The 22,554-nt window shown below is 40.7% G+C and overlaps 1 protein-coding gene across 6 annotated transcripts in view; it reads right to left on the bottom strand.

Moving 5' to 3' along the window:
- SMC5 (structural maintenance of chromosomes 5) overlaps positions 1–22,554 on the bottom strand; it is a 75,892-nt gene that overhangs the window by 16,946 nt on the left and 36,392 nt on the right. For all 6 annotated transcript variants that reach the window (XM_074813179.1, XM_074813178.1, XM_074813177.1 and 3 more), the window contains 8 exons: positions 21,442–21,565; positions 18,404–18,526; positions 12,174–12,299; positions 11,419–11,514; positions 10,914–11,015; positions 10,592–10,711; positions 1,287–1,466; positions 1,101–1,196 (listed from right to left, as the gene is read on the bottom strand). In XM_074813179.1, coding sequence (XP_074669280.1) covers positions 1,101–1,196; positions 1,287–1,466; positions 10,592–10,711; positions 10,914–11,015; positions 11,419–11,514; positions 12,174–12,299; positions 18,404–18,526; positions 21,442–21,565 — 967 coding nt within the window. The remainder of the gene's footprint in view (positions 1–1,100; positions 1,197–1,286; positions 1,467–10,591; positions 10,712–10,913; positions 11,016–11,418; positions 11,515–12,173; positions 12,300–18,403; positions 18,527–21,441; positions 21,566–22,554) is intronic.

The following is a 22,554-nucleotide window of genomic DNA, read 5'->3' as shown; positions in this document are numbered from 1 at the left end:
CTTTGTGCACAAGTATCTTTACTGGTTCAATCTGTCTTGGATCAAGTTGAACACAACATTAGCCTCTATTAAAGGTGCAGGTTGTGGTGGTTTAGTCCCTGCTGGGGTCTGAGACCACGCGGCCGCTGCCCCTCCCCCACAAAGGGAGTGAAATACAAAATCCCGGGGCTGAGATAAGGAGAGGTTTAATGCAACAGTGCAACGGCAACACAACAAACAACAACAATAACAATAACAGTAATAACAATGAACAGAGCAAGATATCTACCGATACAGCAGTGAGAGCAGAGGAATCGCATAACACACGCGCCTTCACCGACTCTCCCGCGCTCCCACGCTTGGGCGCCCAGAAGTGACGTCAGCATGGTATATGAATAACCTGGCTAGAGCTTCCCCCTACTGCTGGGGAAACTTAACCCTATCATAGCTAAACCAGGACAAGGTGAACAGCAACCCTACTTACTAGTCCTTTCAAGCCACTAGTCCTTTCAAGTCCTTTCACATCACTGCATCACCTACTAAGTCAATTAGCTTTTTTTTTTTTTTTTTTTTTTACTTTAACAGAAGAGCACAATTAAGCACTGGTCATTCTTGACTTCAAAGTCTTCTTCAGGCCATTCTCCATGGAGCATAGCACTGACCTTTTCTGAGCTTGCAAGTCTCAGATTATTACTTGTTTCCCTACATTGATGTGGGACTTCTCTAGTTCTTCTGACATCAGCAGCACTAGCCTGTTCCAGTATCGTCATCTGACTTGTCTGAAATTTCATCTCTGCTACAATCCCAATTTTGTGTGAGCTAGAGGCATTACATTTGACAGCCTTGTTACATGGTACCTCTATCCACTGGTGGTTAACCTGTGATATTTCCACAGAGGACAGAATTCCAGAATGTGTTTATGATGAGATAAGCCTTGGTATAAGTTGTCTGAATTCCTGTCAGGACTGTCTTTAAAATGGACAAATTCTCTCACAGTTACCCTTTAATATTAAGTTCTTAGGTAAAACAGAGATAAGTTATACAGTGTTTACAGGGCTATTACCACACAAGACTCAACTCTCCTACACATTAAACCTTCAATTTCATTTCCTGCCACTCACCTTTGGTGTAATAAAGAAGTACTGTGATGTGCTCTCTTTAGAAACAGTTTTCACAACCATTTCAAAAACTCTTCTCTCATTCACTGGATCCATTCCCTAACAGAAAAAAAGAAAAGAAGTCTGTTCTCTTCACTGTCATAAGCACCTGTAGAGTAAGCGGTTATATACCACACCATTGATCCTCACCTGATTTATTTCATCTACGACCCTGAAAGGACATCTGTTGAGTTCCTGCAGAGCCATCAGGTACAACATAGTGGAAACACTTTTCTCACCTCCACTCTGATGATATGGATTCAATTCATGAAGTTCAGTGCCACTGTGGAATTTGACTCTAATGCGAATCCCATACTTGTCATACTCCTCCTATAAAAGTCAGCACATGTTAAACTCTGTTTCTCTGTACTGCGGCTTATTTGATAATGACATGCAAATTAAAGGAAATTTATGTCAAGTGTTCTATAAGGGTCTATGAACTACTCAGGTTCAACTTGATATCAATATATTAACTCTGTTTCATATATTTTCCTTAACTCTGATTTATTCTTGTTGGACAGAGAATTTTTCACTACCACTCCCTCCCTGTGACCATTTCTGAATCCCTGGTAACAAAGACTTCATACATATTAAGAACATTGACAAGAAGAAAAACATTCTTGTCTAGAAAAAGCAGCAAGCAATGCCCCTACAAATTCCATTCATCAGAAAAAATGCATTAGGGTACATGCATAGGTGTGGGGATAACAAATGTGGTTCAAAAGAAGGCCCATGCAAGGAAATACATTCATGATTTAAAAAAAAAAAAAAAAGTAGTCGTCTTTGGAGTAATCACTAGTATTTCTGAAGTTCAGGTAAACTCAGTGCAAGAATGGGAATGCAACCCCCAGTGCAGAAAGCCCACACTGATTGCTTACTGTCTGGTCTATGTAAGATGCAATCTTTATATGCACCTATCAAGTTAATGAAGCTACAGGGAAGGTTCAGAAGTTTCAGGAATATGAGTTCCAAAAGGTCTATCCTTATTCACTATGGAAGCGTAAATCCTGCACTTGGAGGTGACTGACTCATGTTCTTTTAATAACACAGTTGTAACGCTTAGGGTAAAAGAAAGGAGTGGAGGTGATTCTGGATGGTTACTTGCAGAATACTTCTAGATTCAGAAAAGACATCTGTGGCAAAGAGACAATGAGGAGCCTGTCCCATAGAAGCTGGCACATGCCGGTTTGGTTCACACTGCCACGTGCAATGGTCCTCAAAAGGCATATGAATCTGGGTGACCTGGCAGAGCAGAGTCCCATTGTAGGGCTGGCTTTTATAAAGCACAACAAGGTCTAAAAGCCACCATGAAGTAAATAAGCCTTAAAGTCTTAAAACTGCCTTAAGGAATGTCAACTCTGTAGGAACATTTTCATCATCTTTGCTACCTTTAGGTCTTGCTTTGGAATGAGTAATGTACATACCAGATAGCATCTAACATTGGAGAGGTTCTATCAAATCCTCTCAGATCAGCTAATCTGTTAAATAAGAAGAACAAGCCATCTTTTGGTGCTCCTGGTGTTTTACTACCCCTGCAGGCAGACAAACATCCTCAGCACTGGAAAGTTAAGGTCTTGTACTGGTATTTACCACAAACTCCGGTTCTTCTGGTATACCAGTAGTACAGAAACATGGAACTCTAAGTCCTTGAGGCTGAGGCAAATGCATACACACTTTAGGACAGAATGAATGTGACCTGACATAGTTATAAACTCATGTTTTCTAAGTGCCAACTTTTTCCAATTTTGAAGACAGGTCACCTTTCTCACCTTTGATGTCTTCCCTGTTGGCAAGAGGCTGGCACTTCCAAAGACAAACTGAAGACCTGCCTTGAGAAGGAGTGCTTATGATCGTAACAGACACACTGGAACAAAGCAATGCTTAATGCAACTAAAACTACTTGCAAGCTGATTTTGCTTAGCATTTAATTCTCCCCCACTATGGAAGAAATTTCTTCTTTGGCACTTAATGCCAAATGCTATCAATGCTATCAGAAGAACAATCAGCTTCTTGGATTTGCAGATTGGAGTCTGATAGCCATGCCTGATAATCAGGAACCTAGGAAGGAAAATCATGGGGCATGCTTTCAAAACAAATGAATGCTGCTGCACTGACCTTTCTGGAGGTGATATTTTGCTAAGGGGAGCTAATAAGACGTTCTCCTAATCAGAGAAGATAACAGCACCATAGCATAGACGAACTTTTTCCATTTTAGTAGGATTTAGTGCTTAATCGTCACGATCAAACTCAACAAACCCACAGTCTGCCTTGCTTATGACGAGGAACACTTAGCATAGTGGAGTGACAAAATATCCTTAAGTTCACAATTCAGTTTGTGTTTCTTGTCTAACAGATACTTGCAGAGCTTTTGCTATATTGTTTGGAAAGTGATGAGGCTGTAGGACATCAAGAACACAATGACTTCATGTAAGGAGAAACAAAAAACAGGACCTAAGGCCTCCAGGCCCACCGTACTTTCAGATGCATTGGCACAGACTTGGGAAAAGTGTACAAGACACAGGCTCGCAAAGCCTCCAGTGAAAAAGATCTTCCCTCCAGCACAGCCACAATGGCTTCAGAAAGCTAGGCCTCTGTTGTCAGACTACTGGGAATGCCAGTTCATACAAAACTGACGGATATTCCAGGACCTGTTAAGATTGATGCTCGAAACTCCCTGTGGGGAATCGAGGAAGGGGAGGGTTATCACTGCTAGCACTCTGAATTCTGGTTACCAAGTGTCCTGGTTTTGGCTCCCCACTTCTCTTGGGCTGAGAGGGAGCCCAGCTAGAGGGCCAGGCCAATCGATCACTGGAGCATTCTGTACCATGTGACACCATGCTCAGTCTATAGGCAGACGTTGGCTCTCTCTCACATGTCGTCTTCAGTTTCTGGGTCAGTGTGGCGGGATTTTCTGCTGCGGTCAGACCGCTGCTGTGGGGGGACGGGCTGTGTACCAGTCGCCGCGTTCGGTAAGCCACTGCTGCATTTTACCTGTTTTGGACTTACTACTGTTACTGGTTTTGCTACTATTGGTAAATTTTTTTTTATTCAGCCTACGAATTTCTTCTTTTGTCCCTCCCCTATTTCACTGGAGAGCGGGGAGGTGAACGGCCAGCCACGTGGCAATTGGCTGCCGTCTGAGTTCAAACCACAACAGTTTTTGGCGCCCAACATGGGGCACAGAGGTTTTTTTGATATAACAACAAAATGGATAAAAATGTTGATTGCTTGGCTCCTTAAGATTTCGTCACCTCATTTGCAATATGTATTTCCCATGCTGTTGCTCACAGTTCGTGAGAGTTGGGTTAAGATTTTGTTTTTGATGTAGAGCAGCAGACAAAGAGGGAGAGATGAAGAGGGACCAACAGTGGAAGAACTGGCTTGCCGACTACGACAATATGAAAAAAGTCTCTTCTCCCCTCATTGCAGCTGTGGAGAAATTATCTCAAGAATTCCAGCAATTTAAAGAGGACATGTCCTACTCCCCATCTGCACAGACTAGAATCTCAGCTATTAGGAGCAGTCGTTTCCCTACTCAAGAGAACCGGTACACACCACAGGGGAAGCTGTGGCATTGCCTGCGTGACTATGGAGAAGACATGAAGAAATGGGATGGAAAACCTACCTACCTCCTAGAAGAGCAGGTATGTGAGCTGGAAGCAAGAACAACTGCAAAACAGAGTTCTTTTAGGAGAAATGCAGCTCCGGTTTCCAGTAATCAAGTGCCCAAACAGAGCAGAAGGGTCGACTTTGCTCATGATCCTATGAGAAGAACCTCTGACTTGTATTCACAAGAAGTGAGTGATCAAGATGAGTGTGATGGTTTAATCCCTGTCGGGGTCTGAGACCACGTGGCCGCTGCCCCTCCCCCACAAAGGGAGTGAAATACAAAGCCCCGGGGCTGAGATAAGGAAAGGTTTAATACAACAGAGCAACAGCAACACAACAAACAATAACAATAACAGTGATAACAATGAACAGAGCAAAGTATATACCGATACAGCAGTGAGAGAACCAGCTGCGCCAACCCACGCGATCACCGATTCTTCCCGCGCTTGCGCCAGGAGGTGAGGTCAGCATGATATATGAATAACCCGGCTAGAGCTCCCCCCCACTGCTGGGGAAGCTTAACCCTATCCTGGCTAAACCAGGACAATGACACTGAAACCCGTGCACACCACACTAACCCATTTGTCATTAGTGGGTATTATGACCAACATTAGAGGGGTCCTGCCTCCAGCCAGGCGGAGGACAGGGACAACCAAGTTTACTGGACTGTGTGGATTCGATGGCCTGGCACATCTGACCCCCAGCAGTATAAGGCTCTAGTGGACAGTGGTGCTCAATGCACCCTAATGCCATCAAATTTTAAAGAGGCAGAATCCATTTGTATTTCAGGAGTGACAGGGGGGTCTCAACAGTTGACTGTATTGGAGGCCAAGGTGAGCCTAAGTGGAAAAGAGTGGGAGAAACACCCCATTGTGACTGGCCCAGACGCTCCATGTATTCTTGGCATAGATTATCTCAGGAGAGGGTATTTTAAGGACCCAAAAGGGTATTGCTGAGCTTTTGGTATAGCTGCCTTGGAAACAGAAGGAATTAAACAGCTGTCTGTGTTACCTGGTCTCTCAGAGGATCCTTCTGTTGTGGGATTGCTGAGGGTTGAAGAACAACGGGTGCCAACTGCCACTACAACAGTGCACCGACGGCAATACCACACCAATTGAGACTCTGTAATCCCTACCCATAAACTGATTTGTCAGCTAGAGAGCCAAGGAGTCATCAGCAAGACGCGCTCCCCCTTTAACAGCCCCATATGGTCAGTGCGAAAGTCTAATGGAGAGTGGAGATTGACAGTGGACTATCGTGGCCTGAATGAAGTGATGCCACCGCTGAGTGCTGCCGTGCCAGGCATGTGAGAACTTCAATATGAACTAGAGTCGAAGGCAGCCAAGTGGTACGACACGATTGATATTGCCAACGCATTTTTCTCCATTCCTCTGGCAGCAGAATGCAGGACAGAGTTTGCTTTTACCTGGAGGGGTGTCCAATACACCTGGAATCGACTGCCCCAGGGGTGGAAACACAGCCCCACCATTTGCCATACACTGATCCAGACTGCACTGGAACAGGGTGAAGCCCCAGAACATTTACAGTACATTGATGACATCATTATATAGGGTAATACAGCAGAAGAAGTTTTTGAGAAAGGGGAGAAAATAATCCAAATCCTTCTGAGAGCTGGTTTTGCCATAAAGCAGGGTAAGGTCAAGGGACCTGCACAAGAGATCCAGTTTTTAGGAGTAAAATGGCAAGATGGACATCGTCAGATTCCAATGGAGGTGATTAATAAAATAGCAGCTATGTCCCCACCAACTAACAGAAAGGAAACACAGGCTTTCTTGGGTGTTGTGGGTTTCTGGAGACTGCACATTCCAAATTACATTCAGATTGTAAGTCCTCTTTATCAAGTGACCCAGAAAAAGAATGATTTTGTATGGGGACCAGAGCAACGACAAGCTTTTGATCTAATTAAACAGGAAATAGTTCATGCAGTAGCCCTCGTGCCAGTTCGGACAGGGCAAGATGTTAAAAATGTGCTCTACACTGCAGCTGGGAAGAATGGCCCTACCTGGAGTCTCTGGCAGAGAGCACCAGGGGAGACTTGGGGTCGACCCCTGGGGTTTTGAAGTCAGGGTTACGGAGGATCAGAAGACTGCTATACTCCAACTGAAAAGGAGATACTGGAAGCATATGAAGGGGTCTGAGCTGCTTCAGAGGTGATCAGGACTGAAGCACAGCTCCTCCTGGCTCCCCAACTGCCAGTGCTGGGCCAGGTGTTCAAAGGGAGTGTCCCCTCTACACACCATGCAACTGATGCCACGTGGAGTAAATGGGTAAACGGGCTCGAACAGGGAGCCCCAGCCATCTGGGAATATTGGAAGTGATCACAAACTGACCAGAAGGCAAAGATTTTGGAATGGTGCCAGAGGAAGAGGTAACGCGTGCTGAAGAGGCCCCACCATATAATAAACTACCAGATAATGAGAAGCGATATGCCCTGTTTGCTGACGGGTCCTGTCACATTGCGGGAAAACATCGAAGATGGAATGCAGCTGTGTGGAGCCCCACACGATAGGTTTCTGAAGCTGCTGAAGGAGAAGGTGAATCGAGTCAGTTCGCAGAGGTGGAAGCTATCCAGTTGGCCTTGGGATATCACTGAGCGAGAAAAGTGGCCAGTGCTCTACCTCTATACTGACTCATGGATGGTGGCAAATGCGCTGTGGGGGTGGTTACAGCAGTGGAAATGGAGCAACTGGCAGCACAGAGGCAAACCCATCTGGGCTGCTGAATTATGGCAAGATTGCTGCTCAGGTAGAGAATGGGGTTGTGAAAGTACGCCATGTAGATGCTCATGTACCCAAGAGGCGGGCCACTGAAGAACATCAGAACAACCAACAGGCGGATCAGGCTGCCAAGATCAAGGTGGCTCAAGTAGATTTGGACTGGCAACATAAGGGTGAACAATTTATGGCTCGCTGGGCCCATGACTCCTCAGGCCGTCAGGGAAGAGATGCAACATATAGATGGGCTCATGACCATGGGATGGACTTAACCATGGATGTTATTGCACAGGTAATCCATTAACGTGAGACATGTGCTACGATCAAGCAAGCCAAACGGTTAAAGCCCATTTGGTATGGAGGCCGATGGTCAAAATATGGGGAGGCCTGGCAGATTGATTATATCACGCTCCCACAAACTCAGCATGGCAAACACGATGTGCTTACAATGGTGGAAGCAGCCACCGGATGGTTGGAAACATGTCGTGTCCCATGCCACTGCCTAGAACACCACTGTAGGCCTTGAGGAGAAAGTCTTATGGTGGCATGGCATGCCAGAAAGAACTGAGTCAGATAATAGGACACATTTCCAAAACAACCTCATAGACGCCTGGGCCAAAGAACATGGTATTGAGTGGATATATCACATTCCCTACCATGCACCAGTCTCTGGGAAAATTGAGTAGTACAACGGGTTGTTAAAAACTACACTGAGAGCAATGGGTGGTGGAACTTCCAAACACTGGGACGTGCATTTAGCAAAAGCCACCTGGTTAGTCAATACCAGAGGATCTGCCAAGCAAGCTGGCCCTGCTCAATCAAGCCCCCTACATACTGTGGATGGGGATAAAGCCCCCGTAGTGCACATTAGGAATATGCTGGGGAAGACTGTCTGGGTTACTCCAGCACTGGGTAAAGGTAAACCCATGCGTGGGATTACTTTTGCCCAAGGACCTGGGTGCACTTGGTGGGTGATGCAGAAGGATGGAGAAATCCGATGCGTGCCTCAAGGAGATTTGATTTTAGGTGAAAATAGCCAATGAATCGAACTATCAAGTAACTGTCAAATGCCTTGCAACATTCCCCTGCCACATTCAAAGCCTCCTGCTCCACTGACTGAGCCAACTCCACCTGACTCCTCCAGCCTTAAAGACTGTCATGATAGATGGGACCCAATGTTATGGACTAAATGAACTCAGTAGACGTTTTGGAAGGATGGCCCATGGACTAAGGGACTGATATCTGTGAGACCCAGGAAACGGGGTGGTGATTCCTTAGGATGTATTTGGAAACTGAGCATAACGTAAATGGTATGGAATAAGAGGCGGAGACTGTCCTGGTTTTGGCCAGGATAGAGCTAACTTTCCTTGGGCTGAGAGGGAGCCCAGCTAGAGGGCCGGGCCAATCGATCATTGGAGCATTCTGTACCATGTGACACCATGCTCAGTCTATAGGCAGACGTGGGCTCTCTCTCACGCGCCATCTTCAGTTTATGGGTCAGTGTGGCGGGATTTTCTGGTGTGGTCAGACTGCTGCTGTGGGGGGACGGGCTGTGTACCAGACGCCGCGCTTGGTAAGCCACTGCTGCATTTTACCCATTTTGGACTTACTACTGTTACCGTTGGTTTTGCTACTATTAGCAATTTTTTTTTTAATTCAACCTACGAATTTCTTCTTTTGTCCCTTCCCTATTTCACCAGGGAGGGGGGAGGTGAATGGCTGGCCACGTGGCGACTGGCTGCCGGCTGAGTTCAAACCACAACACCAAGAGCTACCAAGTTTACTGAGGTTTTTGCTAGAATGTCAAGGAAGAACCTAGTGAAGTGTTTCACCACCAGTAGGTACTATCACCAAGGACATCGTCAGATCTCAAGGTTCCTGCAGAGCATGCTAACAGAGGCTTGAACTTCAGTGTCACAGAAATATTTCTAACAAAGATAATTCTGTCTCAAGCACTTCTCCTTTGATCTTTACAGGTCAGGGCAAAAGAGTCTCCCACAGAGAAGAAGGGTAAGGAATCCAAGCTCTAGAACAGATAATCCACCTCTCTGTATTATAGGCATTGACCCCTCGAGGAAAAAGTTTTAGTCATTGGCACAGTACCACCAGCCCTCATAAACTATCTGTGACAGCTCTGCAAAAGAAAAGCAAGACCTTCCAAAGAAGGTATTCCTTTGCTTTTAAACTGCTTTACTGTTTTTCTGTGTACTCTCTCCCAATTTACTTTTAAGATAAAACATAGTATTTGTGTAATACAGATCTGACTCTGCCAGTAACTATCAAAAGAACTGAAGAACTATGTTTTAATGTCCTGCTGTTTCATAATACTAGTTTCTATGTAAACATTTTTATGCAGTTTATGTAAAGAGCCTTGTCAGTCACTATTCTGCCCCAGTAATAACTACCACTTCAAATATTTTAAGAAAAGCAGCTTGAGTAGAACAGCAAAAAAGTGTTTGTCGACTTTCACTATTGTGGAGTCTATGCATTACATATGAAAGTCTTAAAATCATCATTACAGGTATCAATCTAAAACAAAATACCCAATTTCTCTTCAGCCCACTGCACTGAATATTCCTCCACAAGGTACTACTGATGCTTTAAACTCTTCATCAGAGATAACCTCTGCCTATAAATGTTACTGAGGGCATAAGAGGCTGGGCCAAATGACTGCTACTTCCAAAACAGACAATATGGCAGCAGACTTGAGTAGAAACTACACGTAGAAGCAAATCAATGCAACACTTAATAATAGTAGATTTAGCCACTAGATAGCACAAATAGCGAAAAATGTAGAATTAAATCACTAACCTAATCAATCTGAGTTACAGCTGAAGTAAATACAATGCTTCTAACCAAGCCCTGTAAGTTGCAAGAAGCTTCCAAAAGTCAGTGAGCTGAAGTCCTATGCATCTGGGCATTTTCCTTTAATCAGACTTAAAAGTCAGTTCTAGCACAAAAAAGTGTGTTCATCAGTAAAAGTTCTTTTTTTTTTTTTAAATAACATCTTTCCTACAATCCAAATGACAATTTGTTATTTTTGTCTAGCATTATACAAGCAAAAGATGATGCATGAAAATGCTACTCTTCCATACGAAAAATAAATCATACCTCATTTTCCACATGAAGATCAACTTCACCAACACACTGCATAGAACTAAAGAAGTTACTGAACTTCACATTAATTTGCCCAATCAGCTTTTTCAAAGGGTTTAGCCACCTTTCTTTGACCTAGAAGTAGACATTTTCATGTAAAATCACTTTTAAAAAACTAATTTTCCTTTACAGATAGCATTTAAATTAAAAAATATAATTAGAGAAGGTAAATCTCAGTTTATACTCAAGATAACTTGGTAGTTACCCTTTACTTCTGTACATACATTCTATTCTAATGAAGACATACTGATACAGAAGTGATAATTTCAGCTATTACCTGTGAAATCTTTTGCTTATAGTCATTCAATTCATTTTTCTTTTCCTCTAGATATTCCTTCAACTGCTGTATTTCTTGTGTCTGCTTATTGTATTCTTCAACCTGTCAGAATAAAAAAAACAAGCAGTCAACAAAATGTTTGCCAATTCCAACCCTGCCTGTAAAAATATCACACTGCACTGATTCTTTTCAAACACAATTATATAGATTATTGCACTGCACACTGAACAAGATACATTTCCAGCTTCAAAGCAAAGTAACTGTAAAGTGTTGCTTATTTCAGGTTACTGCAACTTTTTTTTTTTTTTTACAAAAAGGCACCGAACACACTGTTCTTTTGGAAGAACCTACTTAAAATTCTAATAGATGCAGAATCTGGCATTTACAGCACATTGTTCCTGCTGTCTAGCTTATTATACTACGAGATCTAGCACAGAGTGGGAAGCAAGTACAATACGGGTGGCAGGGAGAGGAAGGGAGGGAGGAAGGAAAGCAGTGAACATACTGAAACATTCAGGCCAGTGAAACAGGAGGCCCTGGTTTTCTCTTCATACAGAAAAGCATCAATTTCCTCCAATGTGGACGGAAGAGACTGAAAAGCCTACAAGAGAAAGGATGCATGTGTTACACAGCAATGCTAATGAAACACTCAAGTTTGCTAAAAAGAAATCGAATAAGCCATAAAATACTCGATTACTTTTAATCAGGATGTCACATATTCAAAATTCAACACAGCAAAAATCCCTCAAACTATTCTGGACAGAGAAAGGCTAGAAGTGCTACTACATAACAAAGATACACAATAAATTGCTCCTTAGTTGTCTGCCTTGTGTAGGTACACATGCTCACAGACTTGGTATAAGCCAGGGGCTATGCTAGTTAAGCCGTGCAAATACTTCTAGAGGCTCCAGGTAAGTAGCTGGGCCCAGATTTCAGTTCGTGTTGCTTCATTAGAGCAAGAAGCTAGAAAAATATGGCCTCTAATTATTTCTGTGAACACAAGACTATGGATTTTAATTGAAGTTTCAGATCAGATTTTCTCTCCCTGTGCACAGAACAAAGCAATAGGCCAAGGATATCCCAGCACTATTTAAAGGTGCTTTAAGTGACAATGTATGAGTCATCGCTAACAGAAGTACACCTGATCCTTTACAGGTAGCCTTCTAATATAAAATATGTAATATTCTTTGCTGGAGAAGTTAGAAGGGTGTACATCATCCAAAATTTAAGGGATATATGGAGATTTGTTTGTGTACATACAGTTTGGAATTCCATAGGAAGCTGTTGATCCAGACTCATTTTGCAAACGTGTCGAGCTTTTTTCAGCAATTCCTTGCACTTCTCAGCAAGAACTTGCTTCCTATCATCCAGTTCATTAAATTTTTCCTGTTGGAAAATACATTAAAGATATTAAAATACATATTTTTTTACTTTATTATAAATTTCCAGAGGTGACACTAGCATACTGGCAACAAAGAACAGCAGATCAGAGAATGTAGGTGAAATCAGACTGTTTAAAGGTTGAAAATCTTTTTCAATACACAGCATTCATTCCGCCTCTTTGCTTTAAGTCAAGAGATGCCAAGGTAAACTGATCAAAAGCATATTCTTGTAATATAGCTAAATTTATTTTCTGTCAACTAGACAAGTGTGCATGTAGATTCAATATATATCTCAAAATAGACTACAGGAAATTCCCTATAAGCCAAAACACAACTACTGAACTCCTTATTTTTTTATTAGCTCCCATTTAACTATATTTATCTGCCTGGGAGAACATGGCGGACAGGATGTACACTGAATCGTATTTTAGTTGAAATTTTAGAGTAAACATCAATGACACAATCAGAAGTACTTCCTTTGCTGTTCCATATTCTACCTCTGTAATACAGCCAGCATAATACAAAATGGAAACACACATAACTTTTAAACTAGTGCTGAAAAATAAGTGAAAAGCAGGTAGTTTCTGGTTTTGAACAGTGGTCTCAAGGCTAAACTCTTTGCCACTTACCCAGCCCTACGACTTTTACAATGCAATGTTATCACAACAGTAGTTAAAATACAATACACAAAATACGATAGTCTTTCATGAAAGACTAAGTTAAAGATTATCTCAAATAAGCAGTATTTTGGCAAAAAACTTGGAGAGCCTTAAGTATCTCTTCCCCTTTGTCCCAAGAAATCTCACTCACTTCTCTCTATATACGTGGTCCCTACTGCAGGCCTGCTGCTTCCAAATGCTAAGCTGGCAGTGCTTGGGAGTAACCGCTTGCTGCTGTCTCCCAGCTCAGGTGAGCACCCAACTGCAGATAGATGGAAGCTGTCAACCACTTAGAAGTGACAAGGAGTACATACCAAGACACTGGAGATTTTACTCAGTGATTACACATGCAATCCATCTTTTTAACATACAGTTACACCATGGGAATACACTGGTTTTACTTTTATCAAAGGCACACAATTCTAACTCAAAACCCACATGCACAGTATTTTGCTTCAGAACTTTCTTCTGAAAGTTTGGAAAGTTTACTTAAGTTCCTACACTTTGAGAGCTTTATCTTCCCAGTTTTTATTGTCGTGCACTTCAGTTAAATATGGGAGCCCTCCAGTGGCAAAAAAAACTCTGAAGTGTTTGTTTGGAGATGATACAGTTAGATAAATGTTTATTCCACATTTTTAAAATACAGGACACAGACACTGATAGCAACTCACATTACCTTCTGGCAATTTAATTAATCTTTACTAAATACAACAGAAGCAGTAGTAACACATACAATCATGAGTGATCATCAGTGGAGTTCTCACACTCAAGAATTAGGGCTGCTGTTCTCTACAGCATATATCAACTAAAAAATCCTGGTTTTCCTTCCCCCCACCAAGCACTAGGAAACAGATTTTGCATTAGAGGTAAGCATTTCACCATCTTCATAAACACACTATAAAGATAATTTTTCTACATTGTGTTGATGTTTTCAGAAAGGTTAAAACAAAAAAAAAAAAGGTCTTTTTTAGGTATTTCCTCTCCCCTTTACTTCATAAAGTCTATTTTAGAGAGGGGGGAAATGTCACATGGCGGGGGGGCAAAAAGGACTGGCATTAAGCTATACAGATAACACACCAATAAGTGGAGGATGGCCCTCCTTTTGGTTACAGCCAAGATTTTATGTCATTAGCACAAATAAAACTGTACACCACAACTCTTATATTCCATTACATATCTGCATATTCCATGTAATACATTCAATAAACAATTTTTAGGAATATTTTAGAAAGTTCTAAATTAAAACTGGACTGTATTTTGGATCCCAGATATTTAAAAGCCAAGTGACTTCACCTGAAATGTGCCTGACCTCATGATAATAGAGACAAAGGATCCAGTGAAAGGCAACACACCCATACTTTTTTATACAAGAAACACCAATTTTATACTTATGTGTTTTGATCATTTCCAGAGCTAAAGCCAGTTCTGAATCATCTGAAGTGGGGAATCTCAGCTCTCAATTATACAAAAAGTTCCCACTTGAAACCCTGCAGAGTTGCATGAAACAAGATTTCAATTTGATCTCTAGGCACTGAAAATCTGAAATAGATTCAACATTGCATCTGACCCAAGCCTAACGCAAGTATAATCCTTCAGGGTGCGAAAAGGAAAATACATTGGGCAGAGGAAAACCTCAGCATTCAACAGGGAGGCTGGGAAGCAACAGACATTTGATGTGGTTGTGAAGCATGTACTACCATGTGTAAATGCACTGACCGTTCAACAGGTTAAGTCTCAATTTTGACGCAGCTTTGTCAGTTCATTATCATGGCAATTAGATAAATATAAATAAATAAAAATACCCAAGTTTTGATTCCTTCTCCCTCCTATATATTCAAAACTGCATGGCAATGTTAAGGTTCCTGTTGATTTCCTGAAGGTGCTTCAATAAAACCATCTAGGTAAAAAAGTAACTAAGAGGAAAGAATTACCATCTTGCATAGAGGTGCTACCATGAAAAATCATAGCCTAGACAGAACTTCACATTTGTTTGAGCCAACAGCATAAGAACTGGCTTGGAAAGAGCTTTATCGAGGTACTTCAGAAAAGTTCTGTACTAGCATGGGGCTGCAATTACAGCTTCCTGAAAGGCAGCTATCAAACAGCAGAAACTAATGATATTCTGTATGCACAAGCTATCTGTATTCTGTTGTGCTCATCAGTACTGCAACTGGTTTTGTGGAAAATAAGAAGCTGGTTAAAGAAAATATAGTTACCAGTAGCCAATGTTTTCTCATTAATTTGTGTTTGAACACATGCACAGTGACAGTAATTATTTGAAGTTTGGGAATTTATACATAGAAAAACAGAATCTGCATTTTCTTAAAATTTGGCTTAAGGAGCAAATGCTGCAATGTACATACTGAGTATTAATACCAATTATTAAAACAAATTTACACCAAATGAACCTGAAAATTAACAAGCTATCAAAGCAAGACAATTAGCAAGACTCTTTCAAACAACCACGATAAACATGCAGGCAACTGTGCCAATTATCTAATAGCAGATGGGGCTAACAATTCTCCCTGATGTTCAGTATGGGTCACCAAACACAGATTTGCTTTCTAGGCTCATTAATTAAATTCAATACAAGGAGTTGTTAAAATAACACTGAGGTTCCCACTTGAACTGCAATGACAAAATACAAACGCCAAAAATCTGTTGCTTCTAACTTGACTTATTCAAAAACATGTACTTTTTGGCCTTTCCACCTGTGGAGGTTTGAACTCTGCCGGCAGCCAGACGCCACATGGCCGGCGGTTCACCTCCCCCTCCCCCCTCTGGTAAAATAGGGGAGGCACAAAAAGAAGAGAATTCGTAGGTTGAATAAAAAGAAAGAATTTACTAAATATAACAAGAGAACAACAGTAACAATAGTGAGTCAAAAAAGAAAACAGGTAAAATGCAGCAGTGGCTTACCGAGCGCAGCGACTGCGCCCCCCCCCAGCAACAACAAGACCCGACGAGCAGATGGCGCAAGAGAGATAGCAGAGAGCGAGCCCACCCACCTAAATCCCTGGGCATGACATCACATGGTATGAAATACTCCAATGAAAATTAACTCCATCCTGGTCGAAACCAGGACACCACCTAAGTGGTTAAAAAAACCCTGCCACGAAGCAACAAACATGCTGCTCTCTCCGCAGTATCCCAGTGTGAAGAACTCACAAAAGGAACATATGTGATCTTCTTTTAGATATACTAAGTGGGATTTGTGTTTGCTTCAAATCTTAATCAGATACTCAGGTATTACAAAGACTCAAGATTGCTTGGGGAGATAAACACTATGAGTAAGCTCTAAGTATTAACAAAGTTTCACAGCTTCTTTGGCTGATACCCACCATTCCAATTTCAATGAATGCATCATGACCAGCACATGACCTACAAAAATGTCTGATGATTAAACAGGGAATTAATGGTCCCATAATTGTAAAGTTTAGGCTCCAATGTAGTTCACCACTCAGATTTTGTACAACATACTTATTTCTATTTCTGATGGGCTTCCTCCTTTCTGCAGATTTATTTATTTTATAAGAACACGAAGCAACTGTTTGCACAACTTCCAAAGCTGCCCATCAGGGTGACACCACAACACTTAGAGGAGCAAGACTACCATAACGCAGTAGTGCTGTAGAAAAAAAAATTATCATAGCCAAAGCCACCAAGTAGTTGGAGAGAAGGGCCAATTTAAACATACTATTATACAAATAACACTTAATTTGAGATGAAGTTAAGAAATACTGAGTTTTCCCAAGAAAGTGCATCTCTTCAGGCAGAAAATAAGAAATAAACCACAGAATGTACAACATATATTATATTCACAAAGTAATATAGGAAAGAGAACTTCTAAAAAAAAAAAAAAAGGGCTAAAGATTTAATTCAAAGGCTCAACGTAAGTATATGGGGAAGTGTGGCTTTGGACTTCCACATACATGAAAACTTACGATGCACTTGAATACTCAGAAGAGTTTTCCTCCAGAAAAGTTAAACTTCCCAAAATTCTAATCACTGGGATTACTGATTTTAGTTTTTTTTCTATTTTAATGTTCCTAGAACCAACCATCCAAAATATAAGCTCTGATATGATTTCCTCTACTTACGTGGTTGAATGTAACCCAGCAATGACAATTAATGGGACCTCAGCTGACTCAAACACCTCTTCACTAGGGAAGGAGGCAATTCTTATTTAACCAAGAATTACCAGAACATTTACCTTACCAGTCCTGTCTACTGATCTGACCAGACATCTACCTGTGCATCAGCCCAAGCTACTATCTAAACAATGGAGAAGATGGGGAGAGAACTAAAAACATTAAATAAATTTCCCAGTGACTACACACACTACTCACATGAGGTTCACAGCTTTGTAATATATTCTCACTCCTTATGCTCCAGCAATGAAGTTAATTACATTGGATTTTGATAAAAGTCTGAATAACAGCTGCATCACATGACGGAACTGATGCAACAGTGATTTTCCAATTAATATGCTGGACTTGTCTCTGTCTTCAAGTTATTTTTTGCTCCTTTTAGGAAGTTCTCCACTTCCTAACTTTCCTGCAAGTGATGATAACTATAACCTCAAGTGATTTTCTAAATACATGCCAAATACTTTTCATTCTTTTTGGAACTGCATATCCATCCAAAATAACTATCACTTACCTTCTGAACTGCTTTCCAATTTAACAGCAATTATTCTATTTTTAATTTTTTTTAATAAAATTGAAATAGTAGTAAGTTATAGTTACCCTGACTCTTGCAAGATAAAGAAAAAACTTGCCATCTTGTACTTTGACAATTTATCCCCTAGTACACTGAAATATTATGCTACACAAATACAAAAACTGACCTCTGCACCAATCCATGAAAGATCACAGCATCCTCTGCTCTTAGAAAAGAATACTTGACTGTGGAACTACTTCTTCAGAGACTGTCTTTTTACCTGAACGTAGCATAGCTTCCTAATATGATCAATAGAACGACTGTTTATTCTCCTTTCTGTCCTCCAAAAAAGGCATTTACAGTATGAAAATACAAGCTATGAAAGAAAACTAAAACAGCTCCGCTCCGCTCTGATACATACTTTCTGGTTCATCTTGAGCTTGCATCTCCCATGTGGGTTGGGGCTACTTATCTATGACAGACTCAGAAGAAAAATAATACTTCCAAGTAACAGCTAGCCTCTTTACACACACCATTATAACAAAAAGATCCAGGACATGATGACTGTTCAGCACATTTTCACAGAAGCTTAGGTTTCCTGACTGAGGAAGGCAAAGCTGGTATTCATTAAATGAAGAGACTGAAGTCAGACTACAGAAATCAAGTCTAAATATTTAGCAGTACTAATACCCATTTCTAAACAAAGACACATACTTTTCTACACCATAAAGACTTCCACAGAAGATGTTTTCATAGTAAATATCCCAGTATTCACAGAAATGGTTACCTCTGCAGCTCTTAGCTGTATACTTGCTTCTTTATAGTCTGATTCTAGTCTGTTCTTTTCAGCAGCCTCTGTAGCACTCTGAAGAACCAAATCTACTTTGAGGATGTTCACTGATATGCAATTCTACATAGAAAAACAGAAAATATAATTTATTTCCACAGCAGACTCAAAACTGATATGATCACTACCAGGCTTTAAAAACTGTCCATTTTTTAGTCATAGCATATGATCTCACTCTGTGTTCAGCTCTTTAACACTGCAGTCTGTCAAATTCAATGAAAAAAAGGTGACATTGGTGACCCAAGCTCTTCAAGATGCATAGTTCCCATGTACTTTTAATCTGTAAGCATATACCTATCACGTGCAACCAAACTATTTTACACCAAAAAAAGGCACATTCTCTTTCCCTACACCCTATACTCACCTGTGAAATTGAGAAAAGACAAAGCCATCTCAATTCTTTCTCAGAGACAGAATCCAACAGGTGGATTTTGGTAGACTTTCTAAGTCACAGAGACGTAAAAAGGTCAAAAAATAAAGACATAAGATATGTGCCTCTGTCACTGACAATCCAAGATGATTGACCAAATGTACAGTGCCTCGTGTCTTAACTGAAACAGCATACAACAAGCGAAGCATATGACAACAGAAGGAGGCTCTATTTTAGAAGTTCCAAAACAGACTTTAGTGATCCCCAGAACCTGATTTGACAACTCTGACACTAAAATGGTTGCTTCTTTAAACAAGTCAGACTTGGAAATGGTCCAGAGGCTTCAAAATGAGCAATATAGACTTGACTGTGTGAAGGGTAGCTTCAGACCTTGAATTACAGGGCACTGAGAACACCATCCTTTTTTTTTTTTTTTTTTAATGATTGGCACATAAATACAAAGGAATCCCCTCTCTTAATGAAAGGGAGGCCAAGGTTCCAACTGTAGACCTAGGGGACCTGCAGGATGAAGTTTTGAGAGTGTTAGCTTCTGACCACAATAGTGAGCCAAGGTCTGAGATATTTAGTATTTGTCATGTCAACACAAAGTTTCTACAGTGTGAACTAGGACATAGGTATAAGTTTGTTTCCAATCCACTTAAACAGTTTGAAAACAATTATCAGAGACGTCAACTGAAAAAAAAGTTGAAAAGAAAGGAGATGAAAAACGGAAAAAATGAAGGTTGTTCAAAAGCAACAGCACAAAGACAACTACATGCAAAAGTAGTGCCAGAATATGAAACAGTAGAACAAGGCTATTTCTGTCAATTGGTTATTAATACATGTCAGTACTTTACAAGTGCCAGGTACACTCTGCCTTGTGTATCTGTGTAAATATACATGCAGCCTGTCACTCTAGTTGATTGTTCCATACAAGCCCCAGAACTCTTAAAGCAGATCATACTGCCACCACGCAAACATACAAAAATCCCATACGTGTTTTACGCTTCCTTCTGTGGCAAAGTGACTATGCCCGAAACACATGACTACCTAAGTTTTTATCACTTTAATAGCCTACAGCTATTATAACTACAAAACCTATTGAAGAAAGTACAAAGACTCCCATAACCTTGGAACCGTTTATGAAGTTTGGCTTGAGGATGACCAGAAATGTATGGATTTCAACAACTTTGATAAAACATGTAATGAAACATCTTTCTTGTATGAGTTCAATTTTCTTCTTTTCAGTACGTACTAGCATATTTTCCTACACAAAGGGTGAAAATTAAGCTGATGCACAACTGAAATAAATCCCTTTTGTAATCAATAACTATTTCAGGCAAATACCACCCATCCTCCCCTTACACCCTGGTACACTGAGAAATATACAGTATGTGTCAAATCCGTTTTCCTCTACTGGGTGAAAAAGATTAAGACACTCCTTCTGGCAGACCATAGAGCAGCCAGTAAACAACTTCAGCTGCACTTTACAACAGCAACACACTTGGACAGTTTATGTATTGGGAAATGGGCATCAAATACAAAAATCAAAAGCATGTTCTAGAAATTCCTGTTCTGAATTACTGTTATTACCTGCACAAATTCTGTAGTTCTGTAAAGTAACCTACAGCCTAAGGAACCCTTTTAACATGGCAGGTGTCTTCTGCCATTGTTTGGCATTTTCAAAATTGCCTTGGCCAGCTGACCCAAAGGTGATCTCTGAAACGCTCCAATTGTTGCAGTGTGTATCTATCAACAAACAGAAACAGCCCACCCATTTGAAATAATTTTTTCTTTCTTTATTATATAAATACTAACAACTCAAATATATTGAAATCAGCCTCACTTCAAAGGTAATACTCTTTACAGGGGTAAGCAAGAACACATTTCAATGTTAGGAAGGCACAGCAAAGGAACAACATATATGCTCAGAGTGCTTGCAAGAATGGCACCACTTCTTGCTGAGTACAAAAGCACAAGTAGATTCCCTTGGAACTGAAGGTAACTGTTTCTTGTTCCTTGGTCATTAAAAAAAAAAAAAAAAGAAAATTCACTTTGTGGCAGCTCCCATTATTAGGGCTTTCAGGCTAAGCTAAAACAATTAATTTCAAACTGGTTTCTTCTTTTTGAGTTAAAGAAAACCTCATGATACTGGAGCCTGAGACTTGAGCACTTTTCCCATCCCAGCCCTCTTCCACAATCGTGGATCCTTACAGTTTCAGGTCAATTTTTCACGACTACTCTTTTTTTCAATAAAAACAAAACCAAGGAGATTATGAACTATAGTGGAAGGAACAGTTCACAGGATTATGCAGTATTCTGAAAATGTACAGGCTGAAATGGCTACAACAGCTCATTCCTAGTGTTCACTGAATGAGACCATGGATTGTGAGACTTCAGGTCACTGACAGTCTAAATCAATGCAAGCGATCTACAAATCGAATCAATAACAGATGAACAAGTTCAAATTCATAAAAGCTTCAAAAGATGTCTATCTTGAAGCAAGTTAGCTCATAAACATTTACATCAAAATGTTGCACATTGACTTAAGTTACAAGAACTGGACTTTTCACAGTAGTGGAACACGTACCAAGTTAAAAATACATACCTTTATGAGATGTGTTAATTCAGTTACAAGTTTTGCTTTCTGGGTGTTTATTTCTCTGATCTTCGCATCTGCCTGTTGAGATTCCTTCTCTAGGTCGATAGCATCTTGTTCCAGCTGTCTTAAACTATGGGAGGAATCAGTATTTAATTAATCCTGATTAAAAATAAATTGTACAAAAATACAAAGATTTTTCATTTTGATGATGAACCAACAGTTAGCAAGAACAGTAATTTGTATACCTAAACATTCCAAACACATTAGAGGCATTCCCAGTCTATGCACTTTCAACCTAAGAAATTCAAAAGACAAAAAAAATTGTAATTAAAGAAACTCTGATTTTGGCTACTACGGGCATCACTCAGCAACTACACACCTTTACTTCTCTAAGTTTCAGATTTAAAAAAAAAAAAATCAGCATAAGGATGACATTTTTCTTCTGCTGCTAGCTCCTTGCAACAATACCGCATAGGAAAGTTCAGGAGGTTTGCTTAATTCTTGCCATATATACTAGCAAAAAAATTCTTCAAGTTACTGCAGAAAACCAGAGTTTTCACTCATTTTAAACCTCAAAAACACAAAACTATGAATAACTTCATATGAAATAATCATGATGCTTAGTGAGCTGCAAACTACAAACCAATCAATTCATACTTTGATACCTGGGAGAACTGTGGAGCAAGTCCCCTCAGAAAACAACAGGCATAAGGGAGAAGGTGATCAGGAAGAATCACCAAGTATACATCATACCTGATAAACACAACTGTGAAAAAGACTGGATGACAGGAGATAAAGTGGTTGCCATTTACCTCACTTTTAGTAATGCCTTCTGTTAGAGGTTATCTGATAAAAGCTCACCCACACACCCAAAAAGGTGAGACAATAGCAGGTGGAAGAAGCCCAAATAATACCCTACCCTGGATACCCCCAGGCCCATCACAGAAGTCATCAATCCATGAAGTGTCCACCTCCACAAGCCCAGAGGAGGACAGGGGCACCCTAGCAGGCAGGAACACAAACTAAGGACTCAGAGGAAGGGACACCCTGTCCAAGGGCAACGTCAGCACCAGTGTCCAGGTGTGAAACCAAACAAGGTAAGTCAACACCACAGCACCC

The sequence above is a fragment of the Strix aluco genome, chromosome Z, assembly GCF_031877795.1.
Source record: "Strix aluco isolate bStrAlu1 chromosome Z, bStrAlu1.hap1, whole genome shotgun sequence".
Lineage (NCBI taxonomy): Eukaryota > Metazoa > Chordata > Aves > Strigiformes > Strigidae > Strix > Strix aluco.
Note: the sequence above shows the minus strand (reverse complement) of the source record. Positions and strands in the feature narration are given on the sequence as shown.